At 35.4% G+C, this 18,948-nt stretch overlaps 1 protein-coding gene across 1 annotated transcript; it reads left to right on the forward strand.

The window, feature by feature from the left end:
• The first annotated feature begins 6,318 nt into the window (after positions 1 to 6,318).
• Positions 6,319 to 18,739, forward strand: ercc4 (excision repair cross-complementation group 4). Its single transcript, XM_067368855.1, has 11 exons — positions 6,319 to 7,294; positions 7,595 to 7,775; positions 9,179 to 9,374; positions 9,741 to 9,948; positions 10,552 to 10,732; positions 10,834 to 10,956; positions 11,054 to 11,161; positions 12,673 to 13,246; positions 13,882 to 13,974; positions 14,097 to 14,209; positions 17,432 to 18,739. The coding sequence occupies exons 1-11, from the start codon at positions 7,118 to 7,120 to the stop codon at positions 18,160 to 18,162; spliced, it is 2,685 nt and encodes an 894-aa protein (XP_067224956.1). The 5' UTR covers positions 6,319 to 7,117; the 3' UTR covers positions 18,163 to 18,739.
• The last annotated feature ends 209 nt before the right edge of the window (positions 18,740 to 18,948 follow it).

Raw genomic sequence — 18,948 nt, forward strand, 5'->3', positions numbered from 1 at the left:
AATTTCCCATGAGAATGTTTCTGAGTTTTACTTCATCAGGGTCACACTGTTCTCACTCTAACTTCATTTAGTGATGTGCAAACCAAATATCCTGCAGTGTTATTCATGCACCTTGGTGACTTTAATCCAATTTGTTTGTGGTAGGCTCTGTCTTAAAGACGATGTATCCTTTCAACTAACTCTCAGTCTCTCCACTCCTCCAAAAATGTAAAATGAACGTTCAGCTAAAAATGAATATTCTGTCATCATTTACTTACGCTCATGTCATTTCAAGCCTGTATGACTTCTTTATTTTGTGGAAAACAAAAGAAGATATTTTGAAAAATATCAATAGGGATTCGTGTTATTTTTGACACCATTGACATCTTATATGAACAACAACCTCTTCAGAAGGTTTAATCTTCTTTTCTGTTCCACAGAAGAAAGAAAGTAAGCCATACAGGTTTGGATGAATATGAGCAAATGATGAAAGAATGTTGTTTTTGGGGTGAACTATTCCTTTAACCCTATACTTTGTCATATTTGATACACACATTTCTAAGCCATCTATATTATCATCATAATAAAAACTTTGCTGAAAAACCTGTTCTCCAGAATCCACGATGTGCCTTCTGTTGTCTGACTGATAGTTTATATTTTTAAGCAAGCTAAATTCCTTTTAGTATAATTCTAAAAACGTCCTCTGTCGGGTCATGGTACACGTCTTTTTGCTGTGAAATCTGATTATTATAAAGTAAATTTAAGAATAACTTATATTAAAATATTTCAAGATGAACATTTACTGGATTGAAGCAACTTAAAGATGTTTTGTCAGTGACATAAACGTGTTTTCTGCTTCAGTTGGTGTGGTGTTTAATCAAATTGTTTCTAGATTAATATGCAGAGTGCATCATTTGATCAGCTTTTGATCACACGGGAAGCTGTGTGAACGACGACTGATTCTGATTGGATTACAAGAGCAGGCTGATTGGTACAAGGGAAGAAGCTTCTTATTCATTGTGTTAGCAATTGTTACCTCCAAAGAAAGATGTACAGCCATCATCGCTTTGCATCAAAATGGCCTCACATGCAAGGAAAAAGAATATTGCACCTGAAAGAACCATTTACTGGATCGTCAAGAACTTCAAGGACAGAGGTTCAACTGCAGTGAAGAAGGCTTCAGGACATCCCAGAGCATTCAGCAAGCGCCAGGACTGTCTCCTCCTGAGGAATCAGCTTTGGAATTGTGTCACCACCAATGCAAAGCTGCTCAATATTGACATCCACACACACACTGAGGCGAAGACTTTTGGACAACAGCCTGATGTCAAGAAGCACAGCAAAGAAGCCACTTTTCTCCAAGAAAAACATCAAGGGGTAGACTGAAATTCTGCAAGGATTGGACAGCAGAAGCAAAGATATTTTCTCAGATGAAGCAGATTTGGACATTCCGACTGTTTGGGATATCTGGAAAATTGATTGTGTGGTGAAGAAAAGGTGAGAGCTACCATGAGTCAAGTGTCGTGCCAACACTGTTGCTTTTCATCCAAGGGAGGCTCTCTCACAATTCTGGCCAAAAACACTGCCATGAATAAAGAATGGTATCAAAACGTCCTGCAAGAGCAACTTCTTCCAACTATCCAGGAGCAATATAGTGATAATCCGTGCATTTGTGAGCATTATGTGGCACCTTGTCACAAGGCAAGAGTGGTAATGAAGTGGCTTGGAGATCATTACATTGAAATTTTGGGTCTGTAACCAGGCAACTCTCTGGATCTTAATTCCATAGAGAACCTGTGGTCAGTCCTTAAAAGTTGAGTGGACAAACAAAAGCCCACAAATTGTGATAAACTCTGAGAACTAATAAGGCAAGAATGGATCGCCATCAGTCAGGATTTGGCCCAGAAGCTGATACCCAGCATGCCATAGTGAATTGCAGAGGTTATGAAAATGAAGGGTCAACACTGTAAATATTGACTCTTTGCACATATTGAATGTTTTCGCCTTTAAAACTTATGAAATGCCTTTTGTTTTCCAGTATAGAAAGATGTGACAAAATAGTCTAATACTGAATCAGAAAACGAAAGACAAAGTTTATGTCACTGCCAATACTTTTGGCAATGGCTGTAGGTTTATTTGATTGTCCATACATTTTTTTTTTTTAAACTATGTTAAAATGTCCTATATCATAGCTACTATAGACGGTTTCATCGGTTACGCGCATGGCCCAAAGTAGTAACCAAAGCCACTGGAAAGCAAGTCTGCAAGGTTCAGCCAAAAAAGCATAACGGCTAAAGCTAATACCTAATAAGGAGACCAGAGGCTGTTTTTTGAATGGATGTCAATGGGTGAGAGGCTTCACTATGCTGATTAAACAGCTTTTGTGGGGAAATAGCTAATCATTTAATTAATGGACAGCCTGTTTGCCAATCTTCAGCATGTTTTACACTAAACAATACTTTCGTTGGGAACTATGTAGATTTTAGCTTGATAAAAATTTATTTTTTTAAGAGAAGGCAGACTAGGGAATGTTGCGACTAACGTCACTGCCGTTACATGCTAGGCTGAGAGGTGCCGTACGTGATTAAGTTAGCAATTACGCTTTCTCCAATGGTAAGAGATACAGACCCTCTTATCTCCCCATTATATACAATCTCTGGTAGTAACTTTGTCGCATTTAAGTTTGGCCAAGTAACGGTTCTTTTCTTCTACTGGTAACCCAAAATAATACTGGCTAGAGATAGTTTTAACTTGCTAGCTAATGTAATTTAGGCCTACTTGTTATTTATTTTGCTCGTTATCAGAAATAATCTACTCTAGAGGGACTCTGTTGTTATTGATTCTTTGGAAGTCTACCGGGGACCTGTACCATGAAGCCAGATTAGCTGGCTAGCTAGGTAAGTTTCATATTAGTTTGCACCAATCCTGGGTTTTAGGTACCATGAAAGTGACTTGGCTTTGAACAGTGTTCATCACCATAGTAACTTACACTTCACAGCTAACTTGCTCCGGGGCAGGTTATTTTCTGGTTTAGATCTCAAACCAAAATTGGACCAATCAGATGTGAGCAAACTGACACTGACACATCCAACGCAATAAAGTCACTCCCCCAGTTTCTCTCACTATATAGCAAAAAAAAAAAAAAAATTAACAATGAAATTGTCTAGATTTAATGATTATTAATGATTATATATTTATATAATTATTATATATTATTATTAGTCCATTACACACAAGCAATTTTAGTTTAACAGTTATTACTAAGCATTTTGTTTTAATGAATATTAATATATACAGATCATATGTAATATAAATAAGCTGTAAATAAACTTTAAATATGATGTGATCTTACATGTTTGAGTCTCTGTCGCTATATATTATCAACTATATAAACTAACTTCACAAGTTTCACTTGCACTGATAGAGCAAGATACTTTCTTTTATCTGTCCTCTTTCATGGACAAGTATTTTCATCAGTGTAAATTCGTTTAAATACTTCATTTTCTTCAGTCTCTTGACCTTCAGCAAAAGAGTTTTGAATCACGCCGGATTTGAGTGGTTTGGTTTTGTCAACTCGAAACTTATCCTATAACCTTGAGTTTGTTCAACTACCATCATGATACAAGCCCCAAAAATTAAGTTTGGGCCACAAAATGTTTGTTTATGTTGTTGCCGTTGAAACCGTCATAAAATCCTGATGTATCAATATGATACTCAAAAAAAAATAAAAATAAAAATAAATAAATATAAGCAGACTTTTTGTCTAAAGGTTCAATAAATTGTTTCATTTCAAGATTTTTCTGACTTATTTACATGTCAGGCTTCACAGGGTTGCAGCAGCAGAGCAGGAACCCTGTTTAAAGTGAGTTGAACATTTGGACTTGTTTTTAATGAGTCATTGACATAACTCTGTTTAAGCAGTGCACCTCCTGTCACCCTTTGAAAAGAATGCCAAAATCCAGCTGCTCTCTGAGCCGGCGTCTTTTCCTGCCTCCATTAATCTCATATGCTTCTTGACATGCCCAGTCACTGCAATCCTCCACTACTGATTGGGACGACTGTTTGTTTGCTCTCCTCTTGCTCTCCCCTCCTCCTCGTCTTTCTGACATGGTGATGTTTTCAGAATGCCTCATATTAAACTTTGAACCAGGCAGAATAAAAGGTTCATCCTGCCTTACTTACACTTCCACCATTAGGGCTTTCTCTCCTCAAGTGCTTAGTCAGTGACCTCAAAAAACAAAACAAGTCTCTGAAGAGCAGGACTCTTATTTATTTTATTTTTTTTATTATTTTTTTTTTTTTTTTTGCTTTCTGCCACTCAGAACACCCAGACGCAAAGAATGGACAAGTGGTGTTCTTTCATGTTATTTGAGGTTACTTGTCCTTAATTTCAAACAAGAAACTAGAGCACTTGATGAATTAAGGGCTTCCTGAGATACATTCTGTACATGCTTTTTCCCTTTCTATTCATCTTTAGCAAACAGCAAATGTGTGAAATAAATAATGAAAGTGTCAAACTGACAGAAGAATGCACTTAAGATTACTGAACATAACCTTGAGAGATGCAGAACTGGACTCTTGACAAGGTGTCAATATAGAAAGCTAAATTTCACACCTTTACATTTACATGGATAAATAGTGTATAGAGTCTGGCATGTGTGGTATAGCAGTTATATATTTCATGGTCATAAAAGTGTCAAGAGAGGCATGGAATCTAACAGGAGCTGGTGGATATGGAGAACTTCTAACTAATTCATCTGTTTGCATAGATTTTGTATATTTGCTACAGAATGTTTTTGTGTAATTAGGTTGATACTTGATAGCAATGTGAAAATGTTTTTCTCTCTATTTTCTCAGAATGCAGAAAAAAGATTATTTATGAAAACATCATTGTACATGTTATATTCTTCATAATAGCTCTTTAAACCCATTTTCTATTTATTTTTACGCATGCCCCACTTAAACTGTGATAAACACTCTTTCAGCAGCTCTCTACACTGAAGTGCTCTACTGCTCTCTCAAGGCCATTAAGTGGCAATGCACCCACTCATAGTGATTCATTCGGATTTCTGCAGCCTTCTCAAATATTTGCAGATGAATAGAATAGAATAGAATAGAATAGAATAGAATAGAATAGAATAGAATAGAATAGAATAGAATAGAATTTTACAGCTTTCGGACATACAGTACATGAGACATGGTCTGGTGGTGTACTACCTGTACTGAGACATACAGTCAAACCAAAAATTATTCAGACATTTTTTTATATTTTTGATATATTTTTACTAGTGGGTGCAGGACACTATAGTTCATTTATGTAAGTGATGATGGCAAAATAAAGTAAACTGTGACATATCATACCCAAAAAATCTTCATACAGTGGACAAACAGTAAAATTTATAACAATTTGGAACCAAAAATTATTCAGACACTTTGAATTGACCATGTTTTGCTGAAGTGTTATCTGATATAATTAATATTATTTTTTTCTGACACAGTTTAACTTTGAGATCTTGTCATATTTTATTACCATTTTTTTTTTTTTTACTATAATGAATATACAGTACTGTTAATAAATGAAATGTTCAAGGTGTCTGAATAAATGTTGGTTTGACTGTACAATAAAAGCTTACTATAAACAAATCCGGAGAATTGGTGGGATGAATGGAGAATATTTAAAATAAGACATAAGGGAAAAAAAAAACATTACAAAAATCATCATGGTAGATCATAAGTATGACATAAAAAGGCATAATTATGATAAAAATGTTATGATATAACTTGATTATAACTTTTATGCAGAATTATGACTTTGTTTCTCATAATTTATGTCAATTATCTCAAAATTTGACTATCTGTTAATTTTTCTTTCTTTTTATGTTATAATTTTAACTTTTTATGCATAATTTTTATGACAATATAATTTGAGTTTTTTCCTCAAAATTTCAACTATTTATCTCACAATTATGACTATAATAATGTTTTAGCAAAGCATGTTTGTATTTGTTTTGTTTTTTCTTATGTGGCAATAATACGCTTCCATACATCACAGTACTTTAGGAATTAAATCCAAGCAGAAAGCCATAAGAAAATAAATATCTCTCTTCATACACAAGTGTTTACCGTTTATAGGAGTACACTTTCTATAAAGTTCAGCGTCCATAAAAAAAAAAAAAAAAAAAAAAAAAAATTCAATGCAATTTCTAAAACATATATTATCTTGCTTTCATTTTTAATGACCTGGGCCCAGTGTTCAAAAAATAATCTGATCGAATTTCTGCTATCAGATTGAATCAAATCTTGAAAAAGAAAAAAAGGATTCTGAAATTGGTTTAGATCACAAAATCCAATCTTTTGGCACAATCATCAAAGATGAACCAGTCAAATGTAGGTAACTCCAATGGCTTCCAAACGGTTGAAGGAGAATACGGAAATGCCGTTTTGGCGGAAGCACTTAGAAGACGAACATTTGTTTATATAAAGCATAGTTGTATTTTTGTTTTTTAAATGACCGATTGTTTCGCTAGATAAGACCCTTATTTCTAGTCTGGTATTGTTTAAAGCCCTTTGAAGCTGCACTGAAACTGTCATTTTGACCTTTAACCGTCTGGAGGCCATTGAAGTCCACTATAAGGAGAATAATCCTGGAATGTTTTCATCAAAAACCTTAATTTCTTTTCGACTGAAGAAAGAAAAACATGAACATCTTGGATGACATGGGGGTGAGTAAATTATCAGGAAAAGTTTATTTGAAAGTGGACTAATCCTTTAAATCATTCTTGGGTTTTTGTGTTTTTACCTCCCGCGCAGGAGGTGGCGCTAATATAAATTAACATTCTAAACACCGCGAAGTCACGTGACACAACAATACGCCTGTTTGAAACCGTAAAGAGGACGAGTTAAACTTGTGTAATATGAAACAATATAAACAAAATACGTTTTGCCCAGCTCTTTTTATGTGCACTATCGGCAAAATATAAACAGTAGGTTTATTCCTCGGCTCGTCCAGATAAAATGCAGTAACGTTAGACGAACTCTTAAGCAGTATATATTCGTGTCATCCAGCAAACCAGACACAATGAATCAATATTTCCGTACTTGAAATCTAGATTATAGTTTTGATCAGTCGCTCATAAAGATGGCGAATGCGCTGCTGGAGTATGAGACGGAGATGTTTCTGAGTGTGTTCAGCACAGATGGACTGCTGATCACAGCTGAGGGGCTCGGGATCGACCGCATTCTCTTACACTTCATGAGGGTGTATTCAGAGGAGGGCAGTCTGGTGCTCTTATTAAACACAACCACTCCTGAACAGGTGAGACAGGTGCTATACTACAACTGATCTACAGAAAGGGAGGATAGGGTTCGTTGACATGGCAAATCAAGAATTGACAGCAGTGTGTTATGACTTACATATTTTACATTTAGCTAATTCTTTTAATGTTGTGCATGCGGTTTTTAGTGAACTGCAAAGAATGTAAAAGGTGATAAAAATGTTTGTATTGAATGAGAAAGGTACATCGTCTACATAAATATGGTACAGTAGGCTTTATAAAGTTAAAGTGATTCAATAATAATGATTAAAGTTCAGATGAAATGTGTATGTCTGTTGAAGGAGTATTTTACAGAGCAGCTCCGTGCTGAAGGGGTGAGCCATCTTCCCCAGACTGTGACCAGTGATGTGCAGAGCTCTGACAGATATAATGTATACACTAAAGGAGGAGTTCTCTTTGTGACCAGCCGCATCTTAGTTGTGGACTTCCTTACGGACAGAATTCCTGCTCACCTCATAACAGGTCAGAGGAAGGTTGTGGGGAAAATAAAGCTGTTTTTATTACAATTGAATTATAAAGAAGTTTTTCAATAATGTGTTGCTGGACTATGGAAGCACATGTGTAGCAATGTTCAATTTAAAATGTAATATGTAAAATGGCAATGCATTTCTGTATTTAAAGGGTTAGTTCACCCCTATTCCGTTCCACACCCGTAAGACCTTCGTTAATCTTTGGAACACAAATTAAGATATTTTTGTTGAGGCCTCCATTGCCAGCAATGACATTTCCTCTCTCAAGATCCATAAAGGTACTAAAAACATATTTAAATCAGTTCATGTGAGTTCAGCGGTTCAATATTAATATTATAAAGCGACGAGAATATTTTTGGTGCGCCAAAAAACCAAATTAACGACTTAATATAGTGATGACCGATTTCAAAACACTGCTTCAGGAAGCTTCAGAGCATTATGTAATAGTAAAGCGTAGTTAAGCGTATCGATTCGGATCACGTTCGGATGAATTTAACGCTCCGAAAAGCTGATTTGACACACTGATTCATAATGCTCCGAAGCTTAATGAAGCAGTGTTTTGAAATCGGTCATCACTATATAAGTCGTTATTTTGTTTTTTTGGTGCACCAAAAATATTCTCGTCGCTTTATAATATTAATATTGAACCACTGTACTCACATGAACTGATTTAAATATGCTTTTAGTACATTCATGGATATTGAGAGAGGAAATGTCATTGCTGGCTATTGCAGGCCTTTCATCGGATTTCAACAAAAAAATCTTAATTTGTGTTCTGAAGATTAACGAAGGTCTTACAGGTGTGAAGCGGCATGAGAGTGAGTAATAAATGACAGAATTTTCATTTTTGGTTGAACTAACCCTTTAAATTTACATTTTTGTCATTATGTGCAATGTTTGGAGCAAAATGATTATTGTCTTTACGCAATGATTGACAGGGTGGGGCGGAGATTGAATCGGCTCGATATACATTTTCAAATCCACATTGAATTTTGCTACATTAATTGTGATATTTCATGAAAATGCAATCATAACTGTGAGTTCAAGTGCAATTAAAAAAATAACATTTAAATGGTCATTTTGCTACAGTTTTTTCTTGAATATTTTAAATATATAATAATTTCTATAATACATTTTCATTTTAATTTTGCTACTTATAAAGCATTAAAATACATGTTTAAATTATATGTTAAAACTAGTGTAGGAAATAGCAAATGTAAATTATATTATTGAATTTGAATGATCATTTTGCTCCAAACATTGCACATATAGTATGGAAAATGTAAATTTAAATACAGAAATGCATTGCCATTTTTCATATTACTTTTTATATTGAATATTGCTACACATGTGCTTCCATACTGGACTGAATAATATTATTGTGTATTTGCACAGGAATCTTGGTGTATCGTGCCCATAAGATCATTGAGTCTTGTCAGGAGGCTTTCATTCTAAGACTTTATAGGCAGAAAAACAAGACTGGGTTCATCAAGGCCTTTACGGACAAGGCCACATCCTTCTCTTCTGGCTTCTGTAAAGTCGAGCGTGTCATGAGAAACTTGTTTGTGAAGAAGCTTTTTCTTTGGCCAAGGTATGGTGGCTTTATTTTATTTTTTTATTTTTTTCCATATATAGTACTCTTTCCCCCAGTTTCACAGACAAGGCTTAAGCTAGTCCTAGACTAAAATGCATGTTTGAGCTGCTTTAACTGAAAGTAACTTGTGTTGACAGATCTTAAAATATGTCAGTGCCATTTATTTTTTGTCTCAAGATGCACACCAGTAATGTTTTTGTCTTGTAAACATTTATAAAAGCTATTTAAATGCCCTGATTGAACTAAGGCCTAATCCTGGCTTAGGCTAAGCCCTGTCTGTGAAACCAAGCCATAGAGTATTTGATTTTAGGGGGTGAATGTTTTATAAATCTTGTGTATTTGCAACATGATTTTATCTGCTAGATTCCAAGCATCAGTAAACACAACACTGGACAAACACAAGCCGGATGTGGTGGAGCTGCATGTGTCTTTGACTCCAGCGATGAGAGCCATTCAGAGCTCTATTTTGGACATTATGAATGCCTGCTTGAAAGAGCTGAAGCGCTACAATCCCACTCTGGAAGCAGAAGACCTCTCTCTGGAGAACAGCCTGGGCACTTCCTTTGAGAAAGTGAGAAATCCTCATATTCACTATTTAATTTTTTTGTTTTATTTTTACATTTTTGACTCTACCTTAGATTTTAGATCTTAAATTATGTCTTTGGATATTAATAATAGTTATAAATAAATTTTATTTATGTTTTTATTTATTTTTATAATAATAACTTCTTGACATATAATGACTTTCAGACAAAGTGAAAAATTTATATAGCTGTACTTTGATAATACTGTATAACATTACAAAAAAAATCACAATACCACTAAAATAAACTATAATAAAATTAATAATAGTTATTATAACTACAACATATTTATAATATTTTATATTTATATTTTACAATTTAATTCATTTGTTTCATTTTACTTTGACCATGTTTATTAATAATGGCTATATGTAAGTATTATTTAATGCTATAAATAAATGATTTTAAGTGTTTTTTATATTAATTTGAAAACAATACAGCTGAGCAAATACTGTATATAGGCAATTAATTAAAACACACATACACACACACACACACACACACACACACACATATATATATATATATATATATAACTGATGTGAGTTGTTGTAAATTGTAAGTTGCTGATCATGTTTTTCCATATGTAGACAATTCGTCATTACCTTGACCCACTGTGGCATCAGCTGGGGTCCAGGACCAAGTCTCTCGTTCAGGACCTGAAGATTTTAAGAACTCTTCTTCTCTACCTCACTCAGTATGACTGTGTCACCTTCCTCAATCTGCTGGAGTCTTTGAGAACCAGCCAGAAAAGCTTTGGTAGTAATTCAGGTACAGTCAGCTGATTTGTTGCTCTATTTGTAACTCTTCAGAGATTAAGCAAATCATAGTCAGTAGAGTCACCTGATTCTTTTTGTTCCATTCTGAATCAGGTTGGTTATTCCTGGACTCAAGCACATCAATGTTTATAAATGCTCGCAGCCGTGTGTATCGCATTCAGGAGTCAAAGAAGAAACTGAAAGTTGGAGAGATTGACCAGAAACAGAGTTCGCTAGGTACAGTATTTTTGATGTATTATGTGTTTACATACTTATTTCCTTTTTTAAACATATGCATGCTAGTATCTTCTTTTCTGTTTGTGTTTAAAACTAGGCCCTCCAAAAAGAGAGCTTGTGCTTGAGAAAAATCCAAAGTGGGAAGCACTAACAGAGGTGCTACAGGAGATTGAGAAAGAAAACAGCAGCTCTGAATGTGAACCAGGTAAAATCATTTAAAAGTACATTGTTTCATGACTTGCATTCATATGCAAAGCATCAAGGCCCTGTTTACACCTGGTATTAAGATGCGTTTTGGTCAATTGGAACACAAGTGGATGATGCTAAATACTGGTTTAAACGGGGTCTGAAACATTTTGAGATTGTCCACTTTCAACCACTGCCAGAGGTAGTCAAAAACGCATTCGACCGGATTGCTTTCATAGTGTAAACGCTCATGTGGTCGAATGTGTCCGAACAGCCGCAAAAGACCACCTACTCTCTGCCTATTGACTTAAAGGATTAGTTCACTTTCAAATTAAAATTTTCCTGATAATTTACTCACCCCCATGTCATACAAGATGTTCATGTCTTTCTTCAGTCGAAAATAAATTAAGGTTTTTGAAGAAAACATTCCAGGATTTTTCTCCATATAGTGGACTTCAATGGACCCCAAATGGTTAGGTCAAAATTACAGTTTCAGTGCAGCTTCAAAGCATTATAGGTGATCCCAGATGAGAAATAACGGTCTTATCTAGAGAAATGATCGCTCATTTTCTTAAAAAAAAAAAAATAAAATAAAAATTTTATACACTTTAACCAGAAATGCTCATCTTGAACTAGCTCTCTTATTCTTCTCTATTTGAATTCCAGCAGTGTAGACACTGCTAAGTGTATTACTGCCCTCCACAGGTCAAAGTTTGAACTAAATTGTCTTATACAATATGCTAGTGCAAGTATCTAACAATTAGTTCAAACTTTGACCTGTGGAGGGCAGTAATACAATTAGCAGTGTCTACACTGCCGGAATTCTAATAGAGAATAATTTTTTTTTTTAAATGAGTGATGGTCTGGGATTGTGTAGAATGCTTTCAAGCTGCACTGAAACTGTAATTTTGACCTTCAACCGTTTGGGGTCCATTGAAGTCCACTATATGGACAAAAATCCTGGAATGTTTTCATCAAAAAACTTAATTTCTTTTCGAAAATAAGAAAGAAGGACATGGACATCTTGGATGACATTGGGTTGATTAAATTATCAGGAAATTTTCATTTGAAAGTGAACCAATCCTTTAATGTGTCAACATTATGGGAAGTGCGCTAGCCAGATGAGATTTAAATTTTGTCAGCTGAAGACCCGGGTTTGGTTTGAAGATGAAAAATGTGCCAAGCACAATGTTCTCTCACCATTCCTGATTTGTAACATGCACTCAAAGCATTCGCCGTGGTCTTGCAGCTATCGGAGCAGTAACGAAAGCTGCATGTGTAAATTGTGTGGGCATATTTAGATTGAAAGATCAAAATATCTGAAAAAGCCTATACATTTACCCACCATAGACCCTATCCCTCGCCGAAATCAGGACAGAAGGGCTTGAAACTGAACAAAAGAGATGGATTACAACATCAGGTGTAAACGGGAATGTGTTTCCCTCATCTACTAGTGATCCAATCGACCAAAACACATCTTAATAACATGTGTAAACAGGGCCTAAGTTAAATTTGTTCTCTGTACATCAGGCCGTGTGTTGATATGTGCCAGTGATGACAGAACATGTGCTCAGCTGAAGGAATATATCCAAAAAGGAGCAGAACACCTACTGAATCGCCTTTATTCACGCACCATTGGTAAAGAAGATCCTCAGCCTGATCTCCTGAAGCTTGACCAAGGCTGGCCCAAGAAGGACAGTGCTAAGAGCAAAGGGAAGAATGGGTGGCTGAAAAGACCCAAAGCCAAATCAAAGAGACCAACAAAGATTGAGAGACCACCGAGAGACTGTCAGATGGAGGGGCAGGAAGATAGAGCTGAAAAGGACCTGATTGGGAACAGTGAAGATGGAGGACTGGCTGAAGAGGTGGAGGAAGAAGAGGAAGAAGAAGAGATTCTTCTAGATCTCTCCTCGGATGACTACTATGGAATTCTTAAAGAGCCACTGACTGTCATTCACCCACTGAAGGGTTGCAGCGACCCCTACAGTTTGACGCGGGTGTTGCATGAAGTTGACCCCATGTTTGTTGTTTTGTATGATGCTGAACTCAGTTTTGTGCGGCAATTGGAGATTTATAAAGCTAGCAGGCCTGGAAAACCTCTCCGGTGCGTATATTGGCATGGAGCAAATGTATATACTAAGAAACACTTGGCAGTACTCACATTACACTACTGTTCAAAAGTTTAGACTTGGTCATTTTAAATCTTTTTAATGTTTTTTAAAGCTGCTCATCAAGGCTGTATTTATTTGATTAAAATACAGTAAAAACAGTAATAATGTGAAATATTTTCACAATTTAAAATAACTGTTTTCTATTTAAATATATTTTAAAATGTAATTTAATCCTGTTATGGCAAAGCTGAATTTTCAACAGCCATTAGTGAAAGTCATTCTAATGTGCTGTTTTGTGCTCCAGAAACATTTCTTATTATTATCAATCAAAATTATTTTGTTTTTTTCTTCATGATTTGAATGAATAGAATGTTCAACAGAACAGCATTTGTTTAAAATAGAAATGTTTTGTAACAAATGTTTTTACTATCACTTTTGATCAATTTAATGCATCTTCGCTAAATACAAATTAATAAAAGTATTAATTTCTTATAAAAAAAAAATCATACTTTCCCCAAACTTTTTAACGGTATTGTATTCATTTATATACTTATATATATTTATAAATAAATAAATAATATAAAATATTATGTACTATTTATAACTTGATTTTTTTTCCCTCTTTTAGTGTGTATTTTCTTATATATGGAGGTTCAACAGAAGAACAAAGGTATCTTACAGTTTTGAGCAAAGAGAAACAAGCATTTGAGCACCTCATAAGGTTAGCAGAATATATCCTGTTTTCTGAGAAATTGAGTTCAATACCATTCATATTTTTTTGTGACAATACTCATTTTAAAAGCCTTCTCTGTCTCCCTCTCTCTCTCTTTCTCTTTAAAATAGGGAAAAAGCCAGTATGGTTGTGCCAGAAGAGAGAGAAGGTAGAGAGGACACCAATCTAGATCTTGTCCGCAGTCAGGAACCCGCCAGTGCCACCACCAACACCCGCAAAGCAGGTAAACCTCCACCATTCCACCTGAAATATTCATGCAACACATATTTATTAGTTCACAATGTCTAATGTGCTGATAGGAAATAGTCATCTGTCTAAATAAATAGAATATCTGTGCCATATTGGGTTTCAGCCAATAGTAGAGGGTATACTGTACGTAATGTTGTGATGCCCAAGTTTATTTTTAAGTTTTTTTTAGAATTTAAAGGGGTCATGAAGTGAGAAATCAAATTGTCCTTGATCTTTTGACATGTAGGAGGTCTATTAAAACATCCTTTAAGTTTCAGAACTCAAAACTTCTCTCAAAACTCGTTTCGGATTTGTCACATTATGACATAATAGTGTGATGAAAGACCGCCTCTGCAGAATCAGATCAATAGGAGTGTTCGACACCGGCTGCGGCTGGATGTAACCGATCGGCGAGATTAGCCGCGTGCAGGCGGGGAGGAGCTGAAAACGGAGACGTGAAGTCAGACACTTTCTGCTTCCCGTAGTGACGCTCGCACTGCGTTTGCATCGGTTTGCATACTTTATCACAGCTGAAGTGAAATAAATGCAATATTTGACTAATACACTGATGTTTCAGAGACCTTTTCATTCAAAACTTTATGTACAGCTTACAGCGTCTGTTTTTACAAGAATAAAGTTCAACATAAGCATATGCTATTTAAATAACAATGTAGTGGGGTCTTTGTTTTTTATCCGTTTTATTTTAATAAACATGACACAATACAACATTGCGACTACATGAAAAGAGCTTTAACTGTTATAAAAACACAGATTTTTGAGCATTAGTGGAGCTGAAGGCGTGACAATAAACACGAAACACACGTGATCGTTGTCCTGCGGTGAATCCGGCTAATCATGAAACAGCTGTGTCGTCATCAGCACTCGTGCAGCTCCTCTTGAGAAAGTGCGCTGGCTAACTCAGGCGGCTGATCTCGAATCTCTCTCGCGGTACTTTAAAGCCATACGTCAGTCACATGACATCAGCGCTGTCTCAAGTCGGACAACATTTCTTACCGGCATGCACTGTTTCAAGTCAGCCCCCGATCGGTCTTTGCGAACAAGCCTAATGCCTATTCAGCATCATTGCTACTTTGGCCCCGCCCACCGGTGCGTTAGTAAGATGAGAAGGAGAGAAGAGAGATACAGGATTGTTAAACTAAAAATAATGTCTCAGTAGAGCATTGATTGTTTGTTCGGTTCATTTCACTGTAGATTCTTTGGTAAAGCAATTTTGGTATAGGCTTTGCAAACAGACTTTTACTTTAAGATATGAACCCGACAGCCATTCAACAATATAAGTAAATAACTGTTAATTCTAATGCCTGATCTGTGATTTCTGATATGTAATGATTCATGTACAGTCAGATGTTCTTTGTCTCGTTTATTGCTGTTTATGTTTCAGTAAATCAAGCCAGTGACTAAACAGTCAACTTAACATTGTTTCTCTTAGTAGCCTGAAAATAATCTGTTTTATATATTGTGATTAAATTATATACAGAAAGTGATCAAATGACCCTCCCTTGATAATCACTGGAGCTGTCAAACAGTGCGAGTTTATCAGTGAGTGAGTTCTGGATTATAACTCCCATTATAATCACTGACACTGTCTACACTGCACAATGAATGTTCTTACATCATGTTTGCACTGTTAGTTATGATGAAAGCATTTATGAGAGTGCAGAAATCGAGTTGCACCGCCAAGATCACTGCTTTCATGTGCTAAACAGACGTCTGTCATCGGCAATGCTCATCACTGCAACCTTTCATGCGACGTGAGTAGATCCAAATATAATGCTCTTATCAACACTTTTGTTTAACACGATTGTTTAATCTCGACGGCATTAATGTTAAAAACGTAGTAAAAGTTGTCAAAAGAGTTTCACATATAATACTTATTTCATATGAAAAGATATTAGCCAATCACAGCAGTGGGCGTTAACTTTGAAGTCTCACAGCAGACACGCCCCTTCCAACAGAGCATTCAAATCAGAGGGCTAAATACAGGGTAGAAAATGGCCTCTAATTTCTAGATTATGACATTTTTTTGTAAAAATCTTACTAACGTTATTAACCTGTTAACTGTCACGGGCCCACCGGTGGGCCCACAGCCATTACATATTTAAAACAGTAATATTCTATACTAAATCTAAACTAATCTTGACAAACTATATATCATTTGAAAGCTTAGAATCTCTAGTTTACATATTCGGTGACTTTTCAAAATAAATTACAGAGGAGCAGTAATTTATCAATTTGCAACAAGCATAATTTCATACTCATAAGGCATGTTCAGACCTTTATTTTGAAATAGCGATGAACATGAAAAATCATTAAAGATTCAAAAGATAACATCCATTCAATTTTTTGAGAAAAAAAGGTCTGAAAATGTTTTTAATAGAACAAATAAATAAATTTATGATTGTGGCGGCGATCTATAACCCACATTCATGTTATTTTTATGTTTATTAGAGGCTGAATTCATATAAATTTTCTGCCAAACTTCCCATACTACTTCTATATAGGATGTCTACTTCATAAATTGTATGAAAATAATGGAAATATATGGTTCAGATCACTCAAACCATATATGGAAATGGAGGCGCCTTTATATGGTCAGTAATGGAGCTTGGTTGTCATCTAGTGAAAAAGTGTGGTACTGCGCCCAAACTAAATCTTACTGAAAGCTCATTTTTTGAGATATCAACCTGAAATTTGGAACACAACTTGTTCAGATTTTTGGCTTTGATTTCCTTGCAGTTTTAGAGTAAAACTTGTTTTGTATAATATATATTTTATATAAAATATTATATTTTTACATTTTACATTTTCATAAACTTAAACTTCTATAACTTTTTTTCTGTTTCACTTACATAAGTTATTTCACTTCTACAATAATCTGCAAAATTCTTTAAAACAAGACCAGCCTTATGTCTATACTCCAAAGTATTCTTGAATTACAACCATTTAAGTTTGGATAGTGCATTTTCTTGCCTAAAAAAAAAGTGGGGGTGACAGTTAACAGGTTAAGTGCACCTTAGGAAACATTATGACAAAAAAACGAAAAAAGGTCATGACCCCTTTGATTTAGCTAAAATAGTCTAGAATTGAATTAAACCATTTATCGATTATCGGCCATATTATTAATGTGATCAGTTTATTGGTACCTCTATTGTGCATGCTTGAAAACCTTTTGCAAACATTTTTTTTCTTTAATTAGGAGGTCGTGAAGAAGTTAAAGAGCCTCATCGAATCATAGTTGACATGAGAGAGTTCCGCAGTGAGCTCCCTTCCCTTCTGCATCGACGTGGTCTCGACATTGAACCGGTCACCTTAGAGGTCGGCGACTACATATTGACTTCTGAGATCTGCGTAGAGCGCAAAAGTGTCAGTGACCTCATTGGTTCCCTGCAGAGTGGGCGTCTCTACACTCAATGCCTCTCTATGAGTCGATTCTATCGTCGCCCTGTGCTGCTTATCGAGTTTGACCCCGCGAAGCCTTTCTCCCTTGTGGCCCGCAGTGACTTTCGTCAGGAGATCTCTGCCAGCGACATCACCTCCAAACTGACCCTCCTCACCCTCCATTTCCCTCGCTTGAGGCTGCTCTGGTGCCCGTCTCCCTATGTGACAGCAGAGCTGTTTCAGGAGCTCAAAAACGGCCGCCCAGAGCCTGACGCCGTCGCAGCTCAGGCTGTTACGGCGGAATCAGAGACCGTGACAGAGTCAGCAGACCTGTACAATCCCGGACCTTACGACTTCTTGCTTCGTATGCCTGGAGTCAGTGTAAAAAATTTCAAGAGCCTTATAAAGCATGCTTCCTGTCTGGCTGATCTTATAACATTTAGCCAGGAAAGGCTCAGTGAGATATTGGGTAGTAGCAGCAATGCCAGACAGCTTTATGAATTTCTACATAATTCCATGAATGTGGTGCCTGTTCAGAAGAACAAGTAGATATTATCAAAAGAAAGAAGAGTATTTTGTGCTGTAATCTCAGGTTTGATAATTGTGCCTTTTCAAAGGAGTTTTATATTCATATTTATTGTGAAATTGTTACATAAGAAGCAGTGAATGAACTATTGTATTCCTGGATATTTAAATACCTTTTCAGTTGTAGTTTTGTAATGACTTGTGATGTAGCATATAGATAGGTGTGTATTGTAGATAATTAGACATTTAAATACAGTTATTTGCTAATGAGATGTTTGATATTTTTTATCTTGGCATTGGCTGGAGGCAAATTTCCACATATTTCCACTCTTAGAAAATGTTAAAGGTTTTTATCAAGATTAAAATAAAGTATTTCTGCCATTATCTCTGTGTATTCAAAATGTAACTTAGGTATAGTTCTGAAAAAATTCTGCCATTTACTTGTCCTTGATGTTGTTCCAAAACTATAAGACTTCTTTCTTTGACTATTTTCACATTGAATCACTTTTTCCATACAAACGAAGTTTAATTATTTTGGGGGTTAACTGTACCTTTAACTTATATTATGTAAATTAACATATTTGTAATAAATTAATATACACTACCGGTCAAAAGTTTGGAAACATTACTATTTTTAATGTTTTTGAACAAAGTCTCTTATGCTCATATTATTTCATAATAAATACAGAAAAAACAGTAATATTGTGAAATATTACAATTTAAAATTATGGTTTTCTATTGTAATATACTTTTAAATATAATTTATTTCTGTGATGCAAAGCTGAATTTTCAGCATCATTTCTCCAGTCT

Source organism: Chanodichthys erythropterus, chromosome 19 (genome assembly GCF_024489055.1).
Source record: "Chanodichthys erythropterus isolate Z2021 chromosome 19, ASM2448905v1, whole genome shotgun sequence".
Lineage (NCBI taxonomy): Eukaryota > Metazoa > Chordata > Actinopteri > Cypriniformes > Xenocyprididae > Chanodichthys > Chanodichthys erythropterus.